We start from the raw sequence: 22,794 nt of genomic DNA, 5'->3' as shown, positions 1-22,794 counted from the left end.
TCATTAAAAAACAAATACTTCTAAAGACAAGACTTTTCACCCACTCAATAAAAATACTGAAATTAAGAAATTCATTTTATAAAAAGCTTCACTGTGAGATTATTAAGTGAAGAAATTATGTATGAATTTAAAGATTTTTAATCAGCGTTACCAAGGGTGTCAATAACTGTGGTGGGTGTTTTCTATATTTATTATAGGTTTTCATATTGACAGGCTCCTTTGACAAATGCACAGAAATCCAGTTTACTTGTACTCGTCATCTACCGATACATCTGGAACAGGGTCGCGGGGGCAGCAGACTCAGTAGAAACGCCCACACTTCCCTCTCCCCAGACACCTTCTTCAGCTCCCCTGCGGTGAGCCCATGGCGTTTTCAGGCCAGCCGAGAGACATAGTCCCTCCAGCATGATCCTAATCCCAGCTGCTATACGAGGGTCTGCGAACCGCCCCAGTGCATGTTCCCAGCATACCTACTGTCTTGGGTAAAGGGGGCCAGCAGGACCACATCATCTGCAAAAAGAAGAAGGGAATCCACTGGTCCCCAAACCAGAACACCACTGGCCCCTAGCTGTGGCTAAAAATCCTATCCATGAAAGTTATGAAGAGGACCGGTGACAAAGGGCAGCCCTGCCAGAGTCCAACATCTACCGACTTAGTGCCAGCAATGCAGACCAAACTCTTCCTCCTCTTGTACAGAGACCAGATGGCCCATAACAAAGGGCTCCCGACTCCGTACTCCTGGAGCGCCCCCCTCTGGGCACCACAAGGGACACAGTCAAATGCCTTCTCCAGGTCCACAAAACACATGTGGACCGGTTAGGCAAACTCCCATTAACCCTCGAGCACCCTGTAGAGGATGTAGAGCTGGTCCAGTGTTCCACGGCTGGGACAAAGAGCACACTGATCCTCGAAGTACTCCTTGCAGTCGAGGTCAACAGCTCCCCACCCCCACTATAAACAATGTTGGCAAAGCACTGCTTCCCTCTCCTCAGGCGCCAGATGGTTTGCCAGAACTGAGCTTCAAGGCCGACCGGTAGTCCTTCTCAATACCCTCACCAAACTCCTCATATGCCCAAGTTTTTGCCTCTGCCACAGCTCGGGCTGTGGCATGCTTGGCCTCACCATAACCATCAACTGCCTCAGGAGTCCCACAAGCCAACCACAACCGATAGCACTCCTTCTTTATCAGCATCCCTTACTGCCGGTGTCCACCACCAGGTTTGGGGATTGCCGCCGCGACAGGCACCTCAGACCTTACAGCCACAGCTATGGGCAGCAGCATCGACAATAGTGGCGGAGAATATAGTCCACTCAGACTCTTTGTCTCCAACCTCCCACGGGAATCTGGTCAAAGCTCTCCCGGAGGTTGGAGTTGAATACATCCCTGGGTGAGGGCTCCACCAGATGTTCCCAGCAGACCGTCACAAATCGTTTGGGCCTGGCAAGTCTGTCCGGCTTCCTCCTCTTCCGGCGGATCTAACTCACCACTAGGTGGTGATCGGTGGACAGCTCAGCCCTTCTCTTCACCCAGGTGTCCTAGACATGTGGCTGAAAGTCCATAGACACGACTACAAAGCTGATCATCAACCTCCTGCCTAGGGTGTCCTGGTGCCAAGTGCACTGATGAACACCCTTATGCTTGAACATGGTGTTCATAATGGACAATTCGTGACTGGCACAGAGGTCCAATAATTAAACGTGACTCGGGTTCAGATCAGCGAGGCCATTCCTCCCAATTACTCCCCTCCAGGTGTCACTGTCGTTTCCCATGTGGGCATTGAAGTCCCCCAGCATAATGACGGAGTCTTCAAAAGACTACAGGGACAAAAAGAAGGTTGGGTACTCTGCACTACCGCTCGGCCTGCAGGCTGAAACAACAGAGACCTGTCCCCAACCTGAAGGCGCAGGGATATGACCACCTCATCCACTGGGGTAAACCCCAACACGAGACGGCTGAGCTGGGGGGCGATACGCAAACCCACCCCAGCCCACCACCTCTCCCCGCGGGCCACTCCAGAGTAAAAGATAGTCCAAACTCTCTCGAGGAGCTGGGTTCCGAAGCCCACGCTGTGTGTGTAGGTGAGCCTGACTATTTCTAGCTGATATCTCTCGGCCTTCCGTACACGCTCAGGCTCTTTCCCCCCAAGAAAGAGTCCCTAGAACCAGTTTAAGCTTCTGGAGATCGGGTTGTCGAGGTCTCCACTGCTGCCCAGTCTCATCCGCTGCCCGTTCCTCTTTTAAAACCGGTCCCTCATGGTTCCCCCTGCAGGTGGTGCGACCACTGGGGGATGGCTTTGCGTCTCTCATTTGGGTCCCGGCCACCAGGCGAGTAACCCGACCACCAAGCGCTGGCCGACAAGTCCAAACCCCAGGCCTGGCTCCAGGGTGGGAACCAGGCTCCGCAATGCCGGGTGATGTCACGTGCCTCGTTCTAGCGGTCCTCATGAAGGCATCTGAACTGCTCTTTGTCTGACCCATCGCCCAGAGCTTGTTTGCCATGGGAGACCCTACCAGGGGCATTTAAGCCCCAGACAACATAGCCTCTAGGATTATTCGAGAATGCAAACCCCTCCACCACGTTAAGGTGGTGGTTCAAGGAGGGGCAATCCACTTTACAGTAAGTGGATAAACTGAAACTAGAACCTTTAAAAATATGCTGTTTTATTTAGCATAGGACATGTAATGTGAAAAGTTTTTATTGTTCTTTTAAATAGTTATTAAAGGCATTAGTGTAGTAACTGTAGCTTTTGTCAATGGATTTGAAATCACAGTTGGATTAATAATTGATCAACTAGCTTCAGCAATCTCAGCCTATCTTCAACCAAGGGGAAAGGTCAAGGTGTGACAAACTATTATAAGCACAAACAGGCAGTATGCCCTGTCAGCACCTGAATATATCTGTGTGCGGTAAGATGTACTGTGGGTGATGTGTTAATTTGTACCTTTTTCTAACATCCAATCCAACGGATTTCCCAAACATAAAATCAAACCTAAAGTTTTATTAGAAGAATTTCAAACAGAACTTTCGGGTGTTTTAAAACATCTGTGCACTATTTAAAAAACAGATCAAAGTACTAGAAACAAGATCCAATAATACTGACAAACACTGTGCAAGAGAGCCCTTTAGATTTACTGGTTGATTTAAAAAATCTCAACCTTCTACATGAAAAATGTTATTAAGCATCGAAACATGATACTGGGTATTTAACATTTTACAGCACACTATCAAGTGTTCATAAAATAAATAAATCCCGCAAAGGATGATTCAGTTCAATGCAGATGTTAGTAACCCTGTCTGTTAATCTTTGACTGTAGTTACATAATAATCACAGTGAGTTTGTGGATTTATTCTTCCAGTGACTTAATGAATTTATCATAAGCAGGCTGGTCCATGAGCTTATTGAGTTCTTCCGGCTTTTCAATGGTCATCTTGATTAGCCATCCTGAAAAATAAAGAAATAAAACTTGAAAGTGAAACCGTGACATGACTGTATTTTGGCAGCTTTTCAACTGCACTGGCAATAAATGCAGTGAAAGAGGTTTTCGGGAATGATAACACAATACTAGTTTGAACAACACTGAGACTAACCATCTGCATAGCAGGATTTATTCACAAGTCCTGGGCTTCCGGCCAGCTCTGTGTTGATTGCTGTCACTTCACCTGTCAACGGTGAGTACAGCTCACTAGCAGCCTTTACACTTTCCAAGGCACCAAACTCATCTGCAAACAGAAATACACAGCAAAAGATAATGCTTATTGCATTCCTATAAACACTTACTACATGTGTAGTACATTCCCGGATCCTACCCATTTGTTCAAGTCTTTGGCCAACCTCAGGGAGTCCACAGTAAACCACATCACCTAAGGCTTCCTAAAATGACCGAATAATAACAATTATACATTATCCACAAAAATGTGAATTCCCAATGATGTTTGTCACTTTTTTGTCACATTACAAACACAAACTTCAATGCATTTCTGATTTTTTCGTGATGACCAACACAGAATAATACATAATTGAGATGTAGGAGAAAATAACAGCAGGTTTTAATTTTTTTTTTTTTACAAATATAATTCAGAAAACTGTGGTATTTATATGTATTCATTCCCCTTTACCTTTTACCCCTAAACAAATTTCAGTGCAACAATTATGACACAACTGCAAACCTACCAAGTAATGGCCATATACCTAAACTGGCAGGGCACGCAAGTGAAACCTTAACCAGAAAAACAGCCAGAAGTCCCATGGTAACTCTGGGGGAGTTTCAGAGATCCACAGCTCTGAGGAAAGACATTTTAGAAAAGTGGCAAGATTGTTGAATTGTTCAAAGAAAGCTATAAGACTGGGCAATCGTGAATGCGAACATGTTGGAGGCTGCAAAAGGCTGCAAAAGACTTTAAACTCAGGCAGAAGTTCGTATTTCAGAAGGATAACGACGTTAAACACACAGTCAGAGCTGCAATGAAACATTTTAGATCAAAGCATAATTATGTGATAGGGGGGACCTTAATCCAATTGAGAATCTTTGGCAAAATTGAAGTTCACAGAAACTTTCCATCTGATTAAGGTTGACAGCAACATCCTTCAAAAGAGTTGCACCTATAATTATAGCGAAAGCAGATTCTACAAAGTAATGACTCAATGGAGCTGAATACCTATGCAAAGTACACTCTTCAGATTTGTATTTGTGAAACGTTTTGAAAATCATATATTATTCCCTTAAAATCAATATAGAAATTCATAACAAAATTACCTGTTTAGAGTATCCATTTTGACATCAAATAACCTTTATAGTCAACTGCTTATCACATTTCGGTGTTGCTCCTGAGCTGCACACCTAGTATTAGCATCACCAAGTAGTTCTACTGAAAACATGTTACAACAAACTACACCCATACTACAAATAATGTCTGTTTGCTAATTAAAACTGCCTTTGAAGATCTTGTTTTATACTCATTTTTAGTCAATAACCTTTTGGCTAAAGCCCCAAGACCCTAAAAATTAAACATAAGAGGATTTCTATCTATTTCTCATTTCGTTTAGGGGATTTTTTTGTTTAATTGACGAAGTTAAATGTAATACTATTTTTAATACAAAGAATCTTGTAAAGTATTTATTGAGTGGATCTTTTCTCTAGCTTGCTGAGCGTCTCACAATTTCTGTCCGCTAATCTGCCTTATTAGCACAGGGAAAAAAAGAATCACTATTTAAACGCCTTATTATATAAGTATCTGAACTTAAAATTATATTGTCACGGTGTGGTTTTGGATCGGACCAAAGTGCAGACAAGAGCTCGGCAGGATCATCTTTGTAATTCAAAGATTTATTTACAAAGTCAAAAAATGTAGCAAAATCACTGCAGGTTTCCCAAGGCAAGGCGTGGCCAAAAACAAAGCATAATCATGGACGAGAACGAGGTGTGACAAACACAAGGAACCAGTACTGAACAAAGACACAAAACCAACTTATACTGGTTTTGTGTATAAGTTGGTTTACTTATGCCTTTGTTATACTGTGAGATAACAAAGGCAGATAATCAACGGAACAGGTGCGACAAGGAGGCAGGGAAGAAGAAGGAACAGGTGAAACAAATACAAAGGCTGAGGATGGGCAAAGTAACTAACAATGAACAGAAACACAGACCAAGCAAACCTATAGACAAAGATAAATAATCAAATGGGGAATAAGAAAAGTAGAATAATCATGACTAAAGTAAACAGAGAAACTAGAGGGAACATAGGAACAACAATAACAACCTGAGAACAAAGAACCCATAAAGAAAACCTGAATACAAAAGTAAACAAACCTAACCACACTGACTGAATTAACTGGAAAGGAAACAGAAAATAAACTAGTAAACAAGAAGAGTGCAAAGGAACAAATAATAAAACACCATTAAACATAAAGATACTAAAGAGAAATAAAACTAGAGAATCCAGGGAAGACCAAGAACTATAATAATAATAATAATAATAATAATAATAATAATAAACCATACAAAGTAATAAGAAAACAACCATAAAAGAACTTAAGTAGTAAACACTAGGAGGTGGAAGAGAGAAAAAAGAAAAACAGGATACAAAAACCAAAACAGAAAAATCTAAGCAAAAGGTAAAGAAACACAAAGCCACAAACAGAGTCCAAAAATGTCACTCCGTGACATACAGGTCCTTCTCAAAATATTAGCATATTGTGATAAAGTTCATTATTTTCCATAATGTAATGATGAAAATTTAACATTCATATATTTTAGATTCATTGCACACTAACTGAAATATTTCAGGTCTTTTATTGTCTTAATGCGGATGATTTTGGCATACAGCTCATGAAAACCCAAAATTCCTATCTCACAAAATTAGCATATTTCATCCGACCAATAAAAGAAAAGTGTTTTTAATACAAAAAACGTCAACCTTCAAATAATCATGTACAGTTATGCACTCAATACTTGGTCGGGAATCCTTTGGCAGAAATTACTGCTTCAATGCGGCGTGGCATGGAGGCAATCAGCCTGTGGCACTGCTGAGGTCTTATGGAGGCCCAGGATGCTTCGATAGCGGCCTTTAGCTCATCCAGAGTGTTGGGTCTTGAGTCTCTCAACGTTCTCTTCACAATATCCCACAGATTCTCTATGGGGTTCAGGTCAGGAGAGTTGGCAGGCCAATTGAGCACAGTGATACCATGGTCAGTAAACCATTTACCAGTGGTTTTGGCACTGTGAGTAGGTGCCAGGTCGTGCTGAAAAATGAAATCTTCATCTCCATAAAGCTTTTCAGCAGATGGAAGCATGAAGTGCTCCAAAATCTCCTGATAGCTAGCTGCATTGACCCTGCCCTTGATAAAACACAGTGGACCAACACCAGCAGCTGACACGGCACCCCAGACCATCACTGACTGTGGGTACTTGACACTGGACTTCTGGCATTTTGGCATTTCCGTCTCCCCAGTCTTCCTCCAGACTCTGGCACCTTGATTTCTGAATGACATGCAGAATTTGCTTTCATCCGAAAAAAGTACTTTGGACCACTGAGCAACAGTCCAGTGCTGCCTCTCTGTAGCCCAGGTCTGGGGAATGCGGCACCTGTAGCCCATTTCCTGCACACGCCTGTGCACGGTGGCTCTGGATGTTTCTACTCCACACTCAGTCCACTGCTTCTGCAGGTCCCCCAAGGTCTGGAATCGGCCCTTCTCCACAATCTTCCTCAGGGTCCGGTCACCTCTTCTCGTTGTGCAGCGTTTTCTGCCACACTTTTTCCTTCCCACAGACTTCCCACTGAGGTGCCTTGATACAGCACTCTGGGAACAGACTATTCGTTCAGAAATTTCTTTCTGTGTCTTACCCTCTTGCTTGAGGGTGTCAATAGTGGCCTTCTGGACAGCAGTCAGGTCGGCAGTCTTACCCATGATTGGGGTTTCGAGTGATGAACCAGACTGGGAGTTTTAAAGGCCTCAGGAGTCTTTTGCAGGTGTTTAGAGTTAACTCGTTGATTCAGATGATTAGGTTCATAGCTCGTTTAGAGACCCTTTTAATGATATGCTAATTTTGTGAGATAGGAATTTTGGGTTTTCATGAGCTGTATGCCAAAATCATCCGTATTAAGACAATAAAAGACCTGAAATATTTCAGTTAGTGTGCAATGAATCTAAAATATATGAATGTTAAATTTTCATCATGACATTCTGGAAAATAATGAACTTTATCACAATATGCTAATATTTTGAGAAGGACCAGTATATGCCACCCTGTGCTGCTTGGCAGTAATCAATTATACTAACAAATAGTACTCGTACTCGTACTCGTACTCGTCGTCTTCCGCTTTATCCGGGACCGGGTCGCGGGGGCAGCAGACTCAGCAGAGACGCCCAGACGTCCCTCTCCCCAGACACCTCCTCCAGCTCCTCCTGGGGGAGCCCAAGGTGTTCCCAGGCCAGCCGAGAGACGTAGTCCCTCCAGCGTGTCCTGGGCCATCCCCTGGGCCTCCTCCCGGTGGGACGTGCCTGGAACGCCTCCCGAGGAAGGCGTCCAGGAGGCATCCGGTATAGATGCCCGAGCCACCTCAACTGGCTCCTCTCGATGTGGAGGAGCAGCGGCTCTACTCCGAGCCCCTCCCGGATGGCCGAGCTCCTCACCCTATCTCTAAGGGAGTGCCCGGCCACCCTACGGAGGAAGCTCATTTCAGCCGCTTGTATCCGGGATCTCGTTCTTTCGGTCATGACCCAAAGTTCATGGCCATAGGTGAGGGTAGGAATGTAGACCGACCAGTAAATTGAGAGCTTTGCTTTTCGGCTCAGCTCTCTCTTCACCACAACGGACCGGCACTGCGCCCCCATTACTGTGGCAGCCGCACCGATCCGTCTGTCGATCTCCCGCTCCATTCTTCCCTCACTCGTGAACAAGACCCCGAGATACTTAAACTCCTACACTTGAGGCAGGAACTCCCCTCCAACCTGAAGAGGACAAGCCACCCTTTTCCGGTCAAGAACCATGGCCTCGGACTTGGAGGAGCTGATCTTCATCCCAGCCGCTTCACACTCGGCTGCGAACCACCCCAGTGCATGCTGTAGGTCTTGGCTAGAGGGGGCCAGCAGGACCACGTCATCTGCAAAAAGAAGAGACGAAATCCTCTGGTCCCCAAACCACACCCCCTCCAGCCCGTGGCTGCGCCTAGAAATCCTGTCCATAAAAGTTATGAACAGGACCGGTGACAAAGGGCAGCCCTGCCGGAGTCCAACATGCACCAGGAACAGGTCCGACTTAGTGCCGGCAATGCGAACCAAACTCCTGCTCCACTTGTAGAGACCGGATGGCCCCTAGTAAAGGGCCCCCGATTCCATACTCCTGGAGCACCCCCCACAGGGCATCACGAGGGACACAGTCGAATGCTTTCTCCAGGTCCACAAAACACATGTGGACCGGTTGGGCAAACTCCCATGAACCCTCGAGTACCCTGTAGAGGGTATAGAGCTGGTCCAGTGTTCCACGGCCAGGACGAAAACCACACTGCTCCTCCTGAAGCCGGGGATCGACTATCGGCCGGACTCTCCTCTCCAATACCCTGGCGTAGGCCTTACCAGGGAGGCTGAGTAGTGTGATCCCCCTGTAGTTGGAACACACCCTCTGGTCACCCTTCTTATGAAGGGGGACCACCACCCCAGTCTGCCAGTCCAGAGGCACTGTCCCCGACTGCCACGCAATGTTGAAGAGGCGTGTCAACCATGACAGCTCCACAACATCCAAAGACTTGAGGTACTCAGGGCGGATCTCATCCAACCCCGAAGCCCTGCCACCGCGGAGCTTTTTAACCACCTTGGTGACTTCAGCCCGGGTGATGAAAGAGTCCAACCCTGAGTCCCCAGCCTCTGTTTCCACCAGGGAATGCGTGATGGCAGGATTGAGGAAATCCTCAAAGTACTCCTTCCACCGCCCGATAATGTCCCCAGTCGAGGTCAGCAGCTACCCATCCCCACTGTAAACAGTGTTAGCGAAGCACTGCTTCCTCCTCCTGAGGCGCCGGACGGTTTGCCAGAATCGCTTCGGGGCCAACCGGTAGTCCTTCTCCATGGCCTCACCAAACTCCTCCCAGGTCCGAGTTTTTGCCTCTGCCACTGCCCGGGCCGCGGCACGCTTGTTTATGACTAACAAATAATCATAAACAAATGAATTACCCCGATACAGTGGATCTGCTGAAAGCAAAGTGCAGGTCTGAACAGCTTTTAGACCGCCATCAGAAAAAGTCTGAACAAAGAGTGCCATAAATCAAAGATTAATAGAATCACTGATTAAAAAACAGACCTGAGCATAGTTGCTGATACCAACAGTGCCAATTCCACTCTCCACCAGCACCCACTCATGCTTCTCAGTAAACTTGAGGGCTACAGGGAGAAAAATTATTGCATATTAGTTATGTGAACTGTGACAAGAAAGCCAGTTAGTCGTTCTAGGAAAAAAACAAAAACTGTCCGTGTGGCCAATAAAAAAGAATTTGTACTATGGACCACAGTCAGATGGTGGTATGCTAATTATGCAACGCTGTGTGCAGAAAAATAAAACATCAGCATACTGAGCTTTTCTGCAATTGGGCATTCAGGAAAAAGGTCCCAGCAGATGCAAAAATAACTTGTGCTCACGGTCATGCACAGTGTTGAGTTGGAGCATTGTGTTCCCAAGCTCATGCTGTCACCCTTACAATGCCCCAATGGGATAACTGCAGGCTAAGGCCTCAACAATTTACAGGGCTGGCATCAGATCATGCAGAAAAATACAGGTTTGAACCAGATTGGTACAAGATGATTTTCCAGGATTACAGTCATACCAACAAGTAATGCTCGAGATTTTTGTTTCTGATCTTAAAACTTTTAAAACATGGCAGGTGTTGGGTAGATAATCATTATTCTTTGGATAGGCACAACTCCAACATCATAGGTGACATTTGGTTGAATCGGCTACTTATGAGTTTATGTTTAACAGCCCAATCAGGAGGTCGTGGCTTTTGAGATAAAGCATGCAACATGTCATACAATTTACCGTATAAAGGAAACCCCTTTCAACTTTAATAGAAAATATCTGGATGCCCTCATTGTCTGATTCTTCCGTTTCACAGTCACCGACATCGTTATTTTATTTATTTTGGTAGCTGATTATGAGGAATCCACCCGCATGGAGAGTAGGGTCCATCCCTGCTCCTTGGCTCTTTAGGTTGGTTTGGTTTTTCTTTTTTACCTGTGCACTGGCCCGAGTCCGTGCTCAGAGTCCGCGGGAAGCCGCTCCTGCAGAGCAGCCGAGTCGCTGAAACCTGCGCTGCGGACGAGAGTTGGGGCAGCCTGGGAGAAAGGTTTACAGAGAGGCACCGCAGCGCTGCTCTCATCGCCATGTTCGCTCACTCTGCAGCAGGCAGCACCGTTTACCCCAGAGCACACACACACGGATACATACAAACACACGCTGGGCCGCGGGAGCGCGCATCATCACACTATGGCGAGCTCACGCGTGGGCAGTGGTGGAGGAGGAGGAGGAGAGAGGGGGACCGAAGGTCAGAGGGAACTTCAGGTCAATTTATTTAAAAACGTCTTTCCAATTGTATACAAGTACAAGCAATTTTATGTGTATATTTGATTGTTACTGTTTATTATATTTACTATTGTATCAATAGTTAAAAACAATAATGTTACAATGGGTGTTACAATATCATATGTTCTTGATAGTGGTATGTCATATTAATTGTAGTAAAAACCCAAGTCCAGAGCATGGCAAATAAATTACTTTTTAATAATGAAAAAATAAGGAACAGGTAATGGAATCCAGGCGGCAAAACGGGCAGGGTAATGGAGAGACTAACGGAAGAATCCAGCAGTGAATCAACTGAGAGAAAGCTTAAATACTGAGGCAGGAGTGGAAGATGACAAAGGAACCAGATGAGCAAGTCAGAGGAAATGTGGAGCAGCTGCGGCACAGTGAAAGCAGGAAAGCTTCAATTTGTTGAGCAAAAGAACAAACTGACAGTCAAACCTGGTGGTAGTAGTGTGATGGTCAGGGGATGCTTTGCTTCTTTGGGGCCAGGAGGACTTGCTATAATTGATGATTATGAATTCAAGTGACTAAGCAGTAGGACAGTGATACAAGACACACTGGCAAGTTCACTTCTGAATGCCTTAAAATGAAAATTGATTTTTGGATTAGCCTAATCAAAGTCTGAACTTAAATCTGATTTGCTGTTCATGCTTGAAAACGTTTCAGTACAGAGAAATTGAAACAGTGAAGAGGGGTCCAGTATTTCTCCAAGCACTTGATGACAGTTGTCCAGGGTGGCACAAGATATGTTTACAGGGCAATTAGTTTTTGACACAGGGTCAGATTGGTTTAGATAGCCTTTAATACATTAGAAACGGTACCTTGTGTTAATTCAGTGTTAGTCTTTGTCTAAATTTGTTTGCTAAGCTGAACAAAAGAAAACACTTTCACAGCAATGTACAAATCCATATTTGGGGGTCCCCAACAACTCTGTTATTTGGGAAGCTTTAATCCGGACTACCACAGGCTTCTGGCTGCTCCCAGCTTTGCTTTACAGATTCTTTTTTTTTTTTTTTTAACAACATTTTTTAATCAGAAGAATTCAGTGGAGGAGTTTCTGAACTGATAGCCAAACCCTCATCAGCACAGATTCACTTTTAAAGACTATTTCATATTAAATCCTAGTGTTCATCCCAAATTTGATCCCTTATGTGTTGATATGTCTATGGCCTTAATGTCCTTCCTTGAAAATTTTATGTATCAAATCCTAAAAATTGTCAAGTTTATTATATTTGTTAGTTTTAGATTGGCTTATCTAGGTCTCTTTCATTAATATACTTCTTAAATGAAATCTGGGCAGATGGTCTCCACACAAAGTCGAGCCACTTATGCATTTGGCAAAAATAAACACCCTGGATAAACACGTACTAAGAAAATAAAACACAAATCAAAGCTGATTCAATTGTACTTTATTGAAATTTAATATTTTAGTTTCTTGGACAACAGACATTAAAGTTGTGGAAGCCAACGTGAAAAATCTTAGACAAGGACTACAAGCAGATCAGTTAAAAATGACATGAATATACAGAGAACACTTCAAACATCAGGGGTTGAGTTGTTGTAGGTGTTAAGAATGAAGGACTCACTCAGTAACTCAGAATACATTTAGCATAAAAGTAACTCCCAGATTAGCCAATGTAAGCAGATCCAATGGCTTCCAGATAATTTCCTGATCAAATATGATTTACCATTTAGATAACAAAAATAACTAAAACCTTCTTTCAAACACAGACGACTCAGCCAGTAAAATGAGCAGATAAAATGAAAAATAATTGTTATAAAGTGATTTCCTTTAATGACCAGTCAGCTCCAATGTTTAACAAACCAACACAGATAAAATCTGCACACTCTGCTGGTGTCCATGGCATGTAAAGACTCATACTTCATATAGACTCCTGGAGAGATGTAACCGCTGGAGAGGTCAGAGGTCATGGCCTTAGGTAGAGGTTTCCTCAGAGGTGGCAGCCTTCTTATTGTCATCAGGCTTCATGGCTGGGAACAGCAACACCTCCTGTAATAGATTATTATATTTAGATTGTATATCGACATAAGGGAGAAGATATTTCCCCTGATGATGTATGGGAATCATTTATGTGTGAATCCACAGGCTAGAAAATGTTTCCTTTGTTACAGTGATTTTTCGCTGGAAACCATTGATTAACATAATGCGTTGCTTTTCAATTGATCATTGACCTCAAAAAATAATAATGTGAGTATTCCAGGGGTGCATCAGGTGTTCTCCTTCCCCTTCTCAAGTTACATAATGTTTGACTTTTACTGAGAAAACATTATGAGAGATATTAACCAGAACTGATACTTCTGTACCATGAAAAAGCTGAATGCATTTCTGTACTCAAATGTGCTTTTTAAAAGCCACAGGGTGACCACACCATAGATAAATTTGAGTTCAGACATTTACAATCTGCCTCGACTAAATAACTTTTTCTTAGGTCCCACTAAAACATGACACCAGCAATGTGGGTCATTTCATGAAATTTGAAAAGTTGTAAACTAATTTGTGCTTTTAATGCACGGCCCTTATGTTCATTCATGTATTATATGCATTGTTTTATAAGTCTGCATTTCAGGCTGTTTGTTCATTGCTGATTCTCCCTTTTACCAGCTCCACCCGTTTTGCACGAATGCTACATATTCAGAGTAAGATGACCTGTGTTGACTTAAGTTAATGACATGCTGTAGTTCCACTAAGCACACCTTGTGTTGTTAGGGTTACTGAAGCCACCTGATATACAATTATATCTAATAATACAAATTATAACTTGTGAATTTGTCATGAGACCTGTGCTAAACAAAGCTTTGTGGATGTTCTCTTCAAACTCTAGTTTGTAATTAAATATAATTTTAATGTATTCATCCACAGTTCATGACTGCTTCTCCTTAAGCCAATGTGACCTTTTTCTGATGGTTTCTTTTACTTTCACTTTGTGAGGGAACTGCAAGAAATCTGCAGATGGAGACAAACATGGACTCAGGTTTCTGCTCATATTTCTAGTTTTTTAATCCCTTCCCCCACCTCAATGCTTTAAAGTTTCTGATTCAATGTTTCTTGTTCATTTGATCTACGAAAATTGTGCAAAAATTATATTACCTTGAAATTAAATCAAGTTTATAACTAAGAGTTCTGCGCCATATCTATGATTTTTTCATACAGACTTATAGGATCTTACTTGAACAGACTAACTCTGATGACAGATCTTACAAGTTCTCCTGTAAAAAGATACTTTACATTTAGCCATAATGATGAAAAACATTAAAGAACATGAGGGTAAAAATAATCTAATCATGACTACAATAAAAATAATAAAAGTTACAAAATTACAAACTGTCAACAATACTGTAATTTAGTAAACAGAAGTTAAATCACTATTAACAGTATTTTTCTTGTGTTATTAGCAAAGTACTCTGTAATCTGTACGTTTACATCAACTCTGGTTCCAAACTGTGGTAAGCATTTTCAATTGATTAAATCTGCATTCTATATTATGTGTTATAATTTACCTTGATGTTGTTGGAGTCAGTGAGGAACATGGTGAGGCGGTCGATGCCCATCCCCCAGCCAGCAGTTGGAGGCAGACCATACTCCAGTGCTGTGCAGAAGGTCTCATCAATGAACATGGCTTCATCATCACCCTCAGCTTTTGCCTAAAAAAAACACAAAAACAAAAAAACAACCGTAAGCTAACAGTGTGGTGCAAGATTAGAGTGGAAATCGTTTTAAAGCAAGACAAGGTGCTAATGTGCAGTGTATACACACCTTGGCTTGCTGCTCAAACAGCTCTCTCTGTCTGATTGGATCATTCAACTCCGTGTAAGCATTGCAGATTTCCTTCTTCATGACAAAGAGCTCAAAACGCTCAGTTAGGCCTTTTTCTGATCTGTGCCTAAAACATTAAGAGCAAATTGTCACTGTCAGAGCCTTGGCGATGTCATCTAAAATTAGAACCAACAGGCTGTTGCTTCTTACCATTTTGCCAAGGGGCTCATGATTTGAGGGTGATCACAGATGAAAGTTGGGCTGATGCACGTGACCTCAAGAAAATCTCCCACCAACTACAGAACAAAGGAAACAAAAACATTAGCAGCACAATGAGAAACAACCATAAGGGTTTCATAAAGTTTATCACAGAGCACCTTGTCTAGGAGGCGGGCAGTGGTCCTGGGTGGTGGACACTCAACCCCTCTTTGGGCACACAGATCGTCAAAGAATTTGCGGGTCTCTGAAAAACAAATTATGACCCTATATTAGATACTGAGTCAACTACATGACAAAACAGCTTTGGATAAGATTTTTCTGAGGCAGCTGTTCTAACAGGATACATTTGTACAGGCCCATACCATCAGAGTCGTAGGCGTCAGTAGGAGGGAATTTAACTCCCATGATCTTCTCCAGGTCATGTGTCATACTGACTCTTTTGAACGGCGGAGTGAAGTCAACCTCATAGGTCTGGCCCTCTGGACCGTCGGGATGGTAAGTCACCTTGTATCCTCCGGTGATGTGCTTCACCATACCTGAAATAAACAGAATCACTGAGATGGGGACAGACGTTTTCTAGCGTGTCAGCATCTAAGAGGAAATTTAAATGCTCTGTGAAAGAACAATCAGCCACGGTTAAAATGTTCAGCGTAGCATTAAGTACTGATGAGAACCATTCAGGAATCACAAAATACGTGTCTTTCTTGTCTTATTGTTGTGTTATCCCCATATGCACCGTAGCACCCAGCAAACACAATGTGCAAATAATTCCACTTGTGTTTAATGTGCTCAATAGACTAACACGCACAAAGGTGTGCAAAGGTTAAAAGATTAGTACAAGTATGCATTTATAAAACAATTCACCTTTTATAAGGGACTTAAAAACAATGAAATAAATGTACCCGAGTTAGCACCATGTTGATGTTCTGACTTTATATAAGGTTTGTTTACATCCATTAAGCTTTTGAACAATAAACAGAATCCTACCCCTGTTTAACAGTGTAAAGTTGCAGTGCTGGTTCAGATCTATTAGAGTGGGACTATGTTGAGAAGTTATGACCAGTCAATATAGAACCTGCGGGAGAGAACTCCTTTATCGACCTTTATCGACCTGGCCCAGATGCTAAAGCTCAGACAGTGGTTATTCATAATAAATCTAATCCAGTCATCAGCAATGCTGTCACAGTTAGATGTTTGAATGATATCCTGCAGCCCTACAGACAAGCAAATGCAAAACAAGTTATTTTAGTATACTGAAGTTGGCCCTGCTCAGAGAAGTACATTGGAAACTTATTTCTGTTTAACCACAGAGAAGTATACAAGAGCTTTGACAGCTAACACAATGACTGCTCCTAATCGCTCCACAAAAGCCTATTTTAAAAAGAAAAATTAAATCTCTCTTCTGGTCTTTATTTGGGGAGGCAGATTTCACATTTACGTTAGCAGCTACAGGTCTTCATTTGTGGTGTGTTCAAGTTCTGTTTTTTTAATTACCTAAATGATGGTGAGGCGTGAAGACACATGATCGAGGTCTGCTGATTTTTGATGTTTGTCAGGTGGATAGGCATTAAGCTGCATCCACATTACACAAAAGTAATGTATTATTAAGAGTTTTAAGCACCAACATTTTTTTTGAAACATGTATTTTTAAGTCAATGTTTATGAGTAAAAGCCTTGAAGAAACAACATTGCTCAAAATGGTTTTCCCTTTACCTGACAGCAGTTTCTCTGTGATCTCCATCAAGTCGTGGTAATCGGCGTACGCCATGTAGAATTCACAGGTGGTGAACTCTGGGTTGTGAGTGAGATCGATGCCTTCGTTCCTGAACTGACGACCAACTTCATACACTCTGTCTAGTCCACCGACCACAAGCATCTGGGAAGAAAACATGAAGTTCTGAGTTCAGAAGGTACACAAGGCTCCATTGATCGAATAGAAGCATTAAACGTTTTTGATTTTTCATACTCCCAAACCTCCTCAAAGTGAGGAGGTTACTGAGAAAGTCTGTTTTTTGAACAGACAACTGAATCCTGGCAGCATTTTACCTTGTGATAGAGCTCAGGGGCAATCCTCATGAAGAGGTTCATATCCAGCTCATTGTGGTAGGTGACAAAGGGACGGGCCACTGCTCCACCAGGAATGATGTTCATCATTGGTGTCTCAATCTAAAGTGTTAAGACAAACGTAAGGACAGCAGGAAAACACTGACAACACACTGTCTGAAGTGTGAAAACTGATTGAACTGATGTAACAAAAATCTGCACAAACTCCTTTTCTTACCCAGCTAGGTTTTACACTCTGAAATGTGGTTCAGCAGGTTAGCTGTGTGATCGGATCAACGTCAACATCCCAAAAGAAAACTTACTTCCAGGAACCCCATCTGATCGAGAAAGTTCCTCAGGTATGTAATGATTTTGGCTCGAATGAAGAACTTCTGCCGCACGTAGTCGTTAAGAATCAGATCTAGGTAGCGCTGGCGGTATCGAGTTTCCTTTAAGAAAAATTAAAAAAAACACAAAAACGATGCCAAATCTGTTCGTCTCTGGTAGAAAAGAAACGTCATGTACCCTCATGTTTTCTGTGACATTAAACAATATGATCATTAGTGCTTTTTTTTTATTGTGGCAACAAGTTTTATCAAAATGAAATCTCAGATATTATGACATGTTATTGATACTGGTGCAAAGTGAAGTGAATTGACTTGGGGGGGGGGAGTTATTTCTGCAGCTGAGCTCATTAGAACTCAGGCTCTGCTGCTAAATGAGTGTAAATACTAACTGAGCCACTGCAAACATGCTTAGCTACATTTGTATTAAAAACACTATAAGATGGTAGAAATGTCTTAATGTGTTCCAAAGATAGAGACAGGTTTCACACTCAGCCATGTTCAGGTCAGGTATCATTGTGTTGTGCTTTACCTTGTCTTTGAGGCCAAAGTGGAGGTGAGGTAACATGTGCAAACATGGTGACAGCAGGGTCACCTCGATGGGAATGATGCTCAGCTCTCCCTTCTTTGTCTTTCCAGGATTTCCACGGACACCAATGATGTCACCACGACGCAGCTTGTTGTTGATGGCCACAAACGCCTCCTCGGACTTGTAGCTCCTGCCAGAGTAACCAAAAAATTAAATAAAAAGGTAGAAAATGGAGGTCAATGAATCCACGATCTTAATCAATGTACACTAAATATACAGATGGTGCACCTTGAGTTTGCCATGACTTGTAGCTTGACTCCTTCACCGCGCAAGTCATAGAAAAGCAGCTTGGTGCCAGAAGCCCTCTTGGCGTGAATCCGACCTGCCAAATAATTGTCAAGTTAAACAGAGGACGAGTGAGTGGACTTTGGAAATAATTGGATCACAAACTCTTCCTAGTACCTGACACACTGAGAACGACATCACTCAGCTGGTCCCCTGGTTGGAGATGGTTGTATTTCTCAAGGAAGTCTGTAAGTGACAGGTCTACATGAAACTTGTGTGGGTACGGGTCCTCAGCTGTGCCCTTCAAGTCTTGGATGGCTAGGGTGCGGATCTTGAAGTATTGCTGTTAAACAGACACATTATTAGCCAGCCTATAGCATCTTCTGCAGGAAAGTTGTCAAAATTATGACCCATTTTGTTTGCATGGCATGCAAAGCTGAACACATCATCTTGCTGATCTAACGACTGTCATCAGCATCAACCTGTCAGCTCTACTCACTTTGTTTGCAGCTAATGCCAAACAAATTAGCTTGTAGTTGGAAGTAAGGGGTCTTACGAACAGCCTGGTTTGTGTGCATTGTTTCCATTTAAAATGCAATTAACAATTATTAAAATAATTCCATACTGTTATATGAACAGAATGGCTCCTTGTTCCTTTATTTAAAAAAACATGTAGCAATAGGAATAATAGGTAAATACATTTAAATAGACCTGTAGTTGCACTATTTGTCTTTGATTCTTTCAGTTTCTTACACAGTACCAGATAAACATGTTATCACCAAAGAAACATGATGTTAAATGATGAATTGTGACCCAGTAAAAATCCTACAGTGGGCTCAAGCATTTCATCATACAGCAGACCTTACATCCTCCGCTATCGTAAACTTCTTTTTTTTTTGGTCTGCATACACTTGGCAGTCAGACAGTTGTGTTTTGTTATAAATATTCACAGGGCAAATAAACTGAGAGACTTCATCCTTCAAGACTTTAAAATAAAAACCTAAACATCCATCCTGAACTTCAAATATTTCATGTTTGAAAATGTCATTAAAACAGCTTACTAGATGTTCTGTGCTCATAAAAAAAAAAATAGTCTGTTGCTGACGGTTATTACTGTGATATTTACTCATTCAATAAAACAAAAGTCGTGAAGTAGTGCAAAAGGAAACAGTGTAAAAACAAATAGTTAAAATGATATATTGGATACATGATGATCATTACACTGTAGACAGAAAGCAGGAGACACATATGTGCAGATTTAGTGTTCTTACAATAGTAAATGTAACGTTAAGTGTATATTAGGTGATGATTTATAACTATCTTACATTGGGATCGAGTGTTTCATCATCCAGGGCACTGGCATTTTGTGCGTCTAGGTCATTGGATTCAGTCTTTTCCCCCAACTCCTTTGCTTTTGCTTCTTTCTCAGCTGCTTTCTTCTCAGCTTTCATTCGCCTCTTCTGCTCACTGAAAGAATTGAAAAACAATAGATGAACCAAAGACTTTCTAAAAAGGATGTTCAGCTTTTTTTCCAAGGTTTACCAACATAACACGTCAATATGATGTCCCCTTGCTTTTTACTATAGTCTAATGTCGACTATTACAGGACAAGAACAAGAATGATGACAAGGGGTGTCAATATCTAGTTTGATGACAAAAGGTTGGTTGTTTCTCACACAGGAACGGAAAAGCCACCAACCTTTTGTCACCTCTCCATCGGATTCCGTGAAACTGAGCTGGGGCTGCAGCTGTACACGGGGATGCATATTTTAACCACTGTCCTCTGACAGCAAACGCTTGACACAGCTGCTGCCTGGCAGCCCTGACCAGACACAGCATGCTGAGCTACCACAGTCAGCAGACACACCTGAGAAAACAGACATATGCATGCAAAGACAAAGTGGAGCATCAAAGGCTGTCTTTGCTCACCAGAGGGGGAAAAACTAAATGTGAGAATAAATTCTGCAAAACAAGATCTCAGAGTAATAATTTTAATACTAATAATAATCTAAAAAGCCTTATTGTTGTTCGTAGCAGATACGCAAAACACAATTAGTCTAAAAACTACGCTATCTCCACATTTTACACAAGCAATTTAGCTATGAAAAATATAAATCGTCTAATTTTTACAGGAGAAAAAGGAATCAGGCAACATGTTGAAGTGCGGAAGTAAATTTTGTAGTTTAACTGTTCGTCAAACGATCGACAGGGACTGGGTTTCGTTACCGTTGAGGACTACAACTACCAGAAGGAAAACCGAACTTAAACATGGGATGTGTAGGTCTGAAGCGTGCCTCCATATGGGACCTTCATTTAGCTGTCACAAGACTTCACAAAGCGAGAATAAAGCGGTCTTTGTTAACTAAAGAGCAACAACCTTGCAGAATAGACAACATATTAGGAAGCAGCGGTAGGTTAAAATGCGTAGTAGTAAAGAAATATGCTCACTTTTTGCTGAGTTTCTCGTCGCCCACCGCTGTTACGTCAGCCATGTTCTCGATGCGGCGCGCAGAAAGAGAGAGCTGCTCTGAAATGCGTCCTATGCGTGCGCAGAAAATATTGGAGAGATTGATGGTGCGTTTATGGAAAAGTCGGAAACTATGCTATCGAAAGTAAACGAGAAAGATTTACCCATAGTTAATCAGCTAAAAATCCATATTTAATTATTTTAAAGCTAGCCTAATCTGGCCTTATGTTTCACATAAAAAATATGCTCTATGATGCCATTTCTACATAACTGACACATTTAAAGCAAGGTTTTATTTTTATCATTTGTGTGTGACTTTAAACGCAACATACTGAACAACAAAGTGTTTATTCTAAACTAATCCATAATATTATATTATTTTTGTGTATGCCTACTTTAATATTTTTCTTTGAGACCGACTTTATGAACATCTAACACATCAAACATTCTCATATTTCAAACAGAAAGGACAGGTGAAAGCCACACACGCAATTCAAAAACACTGCCATGATGAGATTGCTTTCATGTTGCATCAGATTGTGCCTCAGTTACTTTCTGTTTCTCTTTCAAAAGCCCCGGAGACACGATGTTATAAACTCTATAAAAATACTTGGTTTTTAAATACAAACTCAGTTTCTTCTTACAGAAATCTGAAAATAATTCAATAATAGTTTTTTCAGATTAATCTTGATGCAAAATATATACCCAGATCAACACAGAAATAGTAAATAGTTCACCAGACACAAAATGATGCTCAGGTTTAGAGTTACTTCCAAATGTGTACAGTACTATCTTTAATATTCTTTTTTCATAAATCACTGCAAGATCTTAGATGATGTATATATATATATATATTTAGACCCATAAGGGAGACTGTATTGAAAAGTATTGGATTTGTGACAGGACAGAACAGATGGAGTTTGCTGGATGATGGACCTGTTTAAATTATCAGTCAAAAAAAATTGCACAGGCTATCTATTTAAAATGTTATTGACTAATCTGACATTATTTATGTGTATCATTGTTTATAACTGTGCTTTTTGTTTTATAGCAATTGTATTGTACAGAAAGCATCACAGAGCATGTGCAGAGCACATCACAGAGTTAGTTGGGAAGAAGGTCCTGGGTTCAACTCCTGGCCGGGGGTCTTTCTGCATGGAGTTTGCATGTTCTCCCCGTGCATGTGTGGGTTCTCACCGGGTCCTCCAGCTTCCTCCCACACCTGCGATGGACTGGCCTCCCGCCCATAGACTGCTGGAGATGGGCACCAGCTTCCCCCCGACCCACTATGGAAGAAGCGGTAGAAAATGACTGACTGACTGTAACAAAACGAATTACACATCAAGGACACTTCAGAGACTTCATGATAACCATCCCCAGTGGTGTTGTAAAATTATTACTTTTTTCATTCAGAGATGAATAAGTTTAGAAATGAATACCAGCTAATCCACGTTATCTTTAAAACTGGTTTTTGAACCAGTTATCCTTTGTGCACATTACTGGAATAATTCTATTGGCAGTGTGAACAGTAAAATTAAGTGAAATTACAGCACTTGTCACAATCCACAGGTGTTTGGCTTCTGGTTTTCTTTTGTGATGTATTTTGATCCTTTTCTTGTTATGTTTTCCTTATTCGGTTAATTTTCCTTTGCTCATTGTTGATAGAAAGGTGTTGCTTTATTATAAAATGTTTTTGTGTTAGGTTTTTTTAGTTTATTTTTTGTGTTTTGTGTAAATTTATAATTATTTCTGTTAGATCTCTGTTACACTGGGGTTTATTTGTGTCTCTGTTCTGGTCCATTAGTGTTAATTAGTATCCCTTCATCAGCTTCCCTGCTATCCTTTTGCCTCAGCCTACACATCATTCTCTGATTACACACACCTGCCTTCTACGTCATTCTCCATTTTTCGCTCAGCTTATCTTGTTATGTCTGTTACACTTCCTGTGCTCCATAACCTGCTCCTCCTACGATCTCCCTTGTAAGTTTTTCGTATCTTTGTTCCTGATTAAATAACTTTCTTTTTGCCACAACCTGTCTCTGCACTTTAGTCTTTCGCATAC

At 41.8% G+C, this 22,794-nt stretch overlaps 2 protein-coding genes across 3 annotated transcripts; both read right to left on the bottom strand.

Moving 5' to 3' along the window:
• Positions 1 to 2,979: 2,979 nt before the first annotated feature.
• gcshb (glycine cleavage system protein H (aminomethyl carrier), b) lies at positions 2,980 to 10,949 on the bottom strand. The gene is made up of 5 exons (XM_047362538.1): positions 10,723 to 10,949; positions 9,796 to 9,875; positions 3,809 to 3,872; positions 3,590 to 3,721; positions 2,980 to 3,443 (listed from the first exon to the last, which is right to left on the bottom strand). Exons 1-5 carry the CDS (start codon positions 10,871 to 10,873, stop codon positions 3,346 to 3,348), a joined length of 525 nt encoding a protein of 174 aa, XP_047218494.1. The 5' UTR covers positions 10,874 to 10,949; the 3' UTR covers positions 2,980 to 3,345.
• Positions 10,950 to 12,462: 1,513 nt separating this feature from the next.
• Positions 12,463 to 20,862, bottom strand: kars1 (lysyl-tRNA synthetase 1). Of its 2 annotated transcripts, XM_047362300.1 has the most exons (15): positions 20,714 to 20,857; positions 19,965 to 20,132; positions 19,591 to 19,732; positions 18,443 to 18,608; positions 18,269 to 18,362; positions 17,984 to 18,170; positions 17,431 to 17,556; positions 17,111 to 17,230; positions 16,778 to 16,940; positions 15,427 to 15,600; positions 15,223 to 15,308; positions 15,056 to 15,141; positions 14,846 to 14,972; positions 14,590 to 14,733; positions 12,463 to 13,081 (listed from the first exon to the last, which is right to left on the bottom strand). In XM_047362300.1, the coding sequence occupies exons 2-15, from the start codon at positions 20,102 to 20,104 to the stop codon at positions 13,007 to 13,009; spliced, it is 1,830 nt and encodes a 609-aa protein (XP_047218256.1). In that variant the 5' UTR covers positions 20,105 to 20,132; positions 20,714 to 20,857; the 3' UTR covers positions 12,463 to 13,006. The 2 variants fall into 2 exon arrangements, with proteins under 2 accessions (XP_047218256.1, XP_047218257.1); XM_047362301.1 differs by lacking the exon at positions 19,965 to 20,132 and having other exon boundaries at positions 20,714 to 20,862.
• Positions 20,863 to 22,794: the final 1,932 nt, after the last annotated feature.

Source organism: Girardinichthys multiradiatus, chromosome 4 (assembly GCF_021462225.1).
Source record: "Girardinichthys multiradiatus isolate DD_20200921_A chromosome 4, DD_fGirMul_XY1, whole genome shotgun sequence".
NCBI lineage: Eukaryota > Metazoa > Chordata > Actinopteri > Cyprinodontiformes > Goodeidae > Girardinichthys > Girardinichthys multiradiatus.
This window is presented reverse-complemented; position numbering and strand designations above follow the sequence as displayed.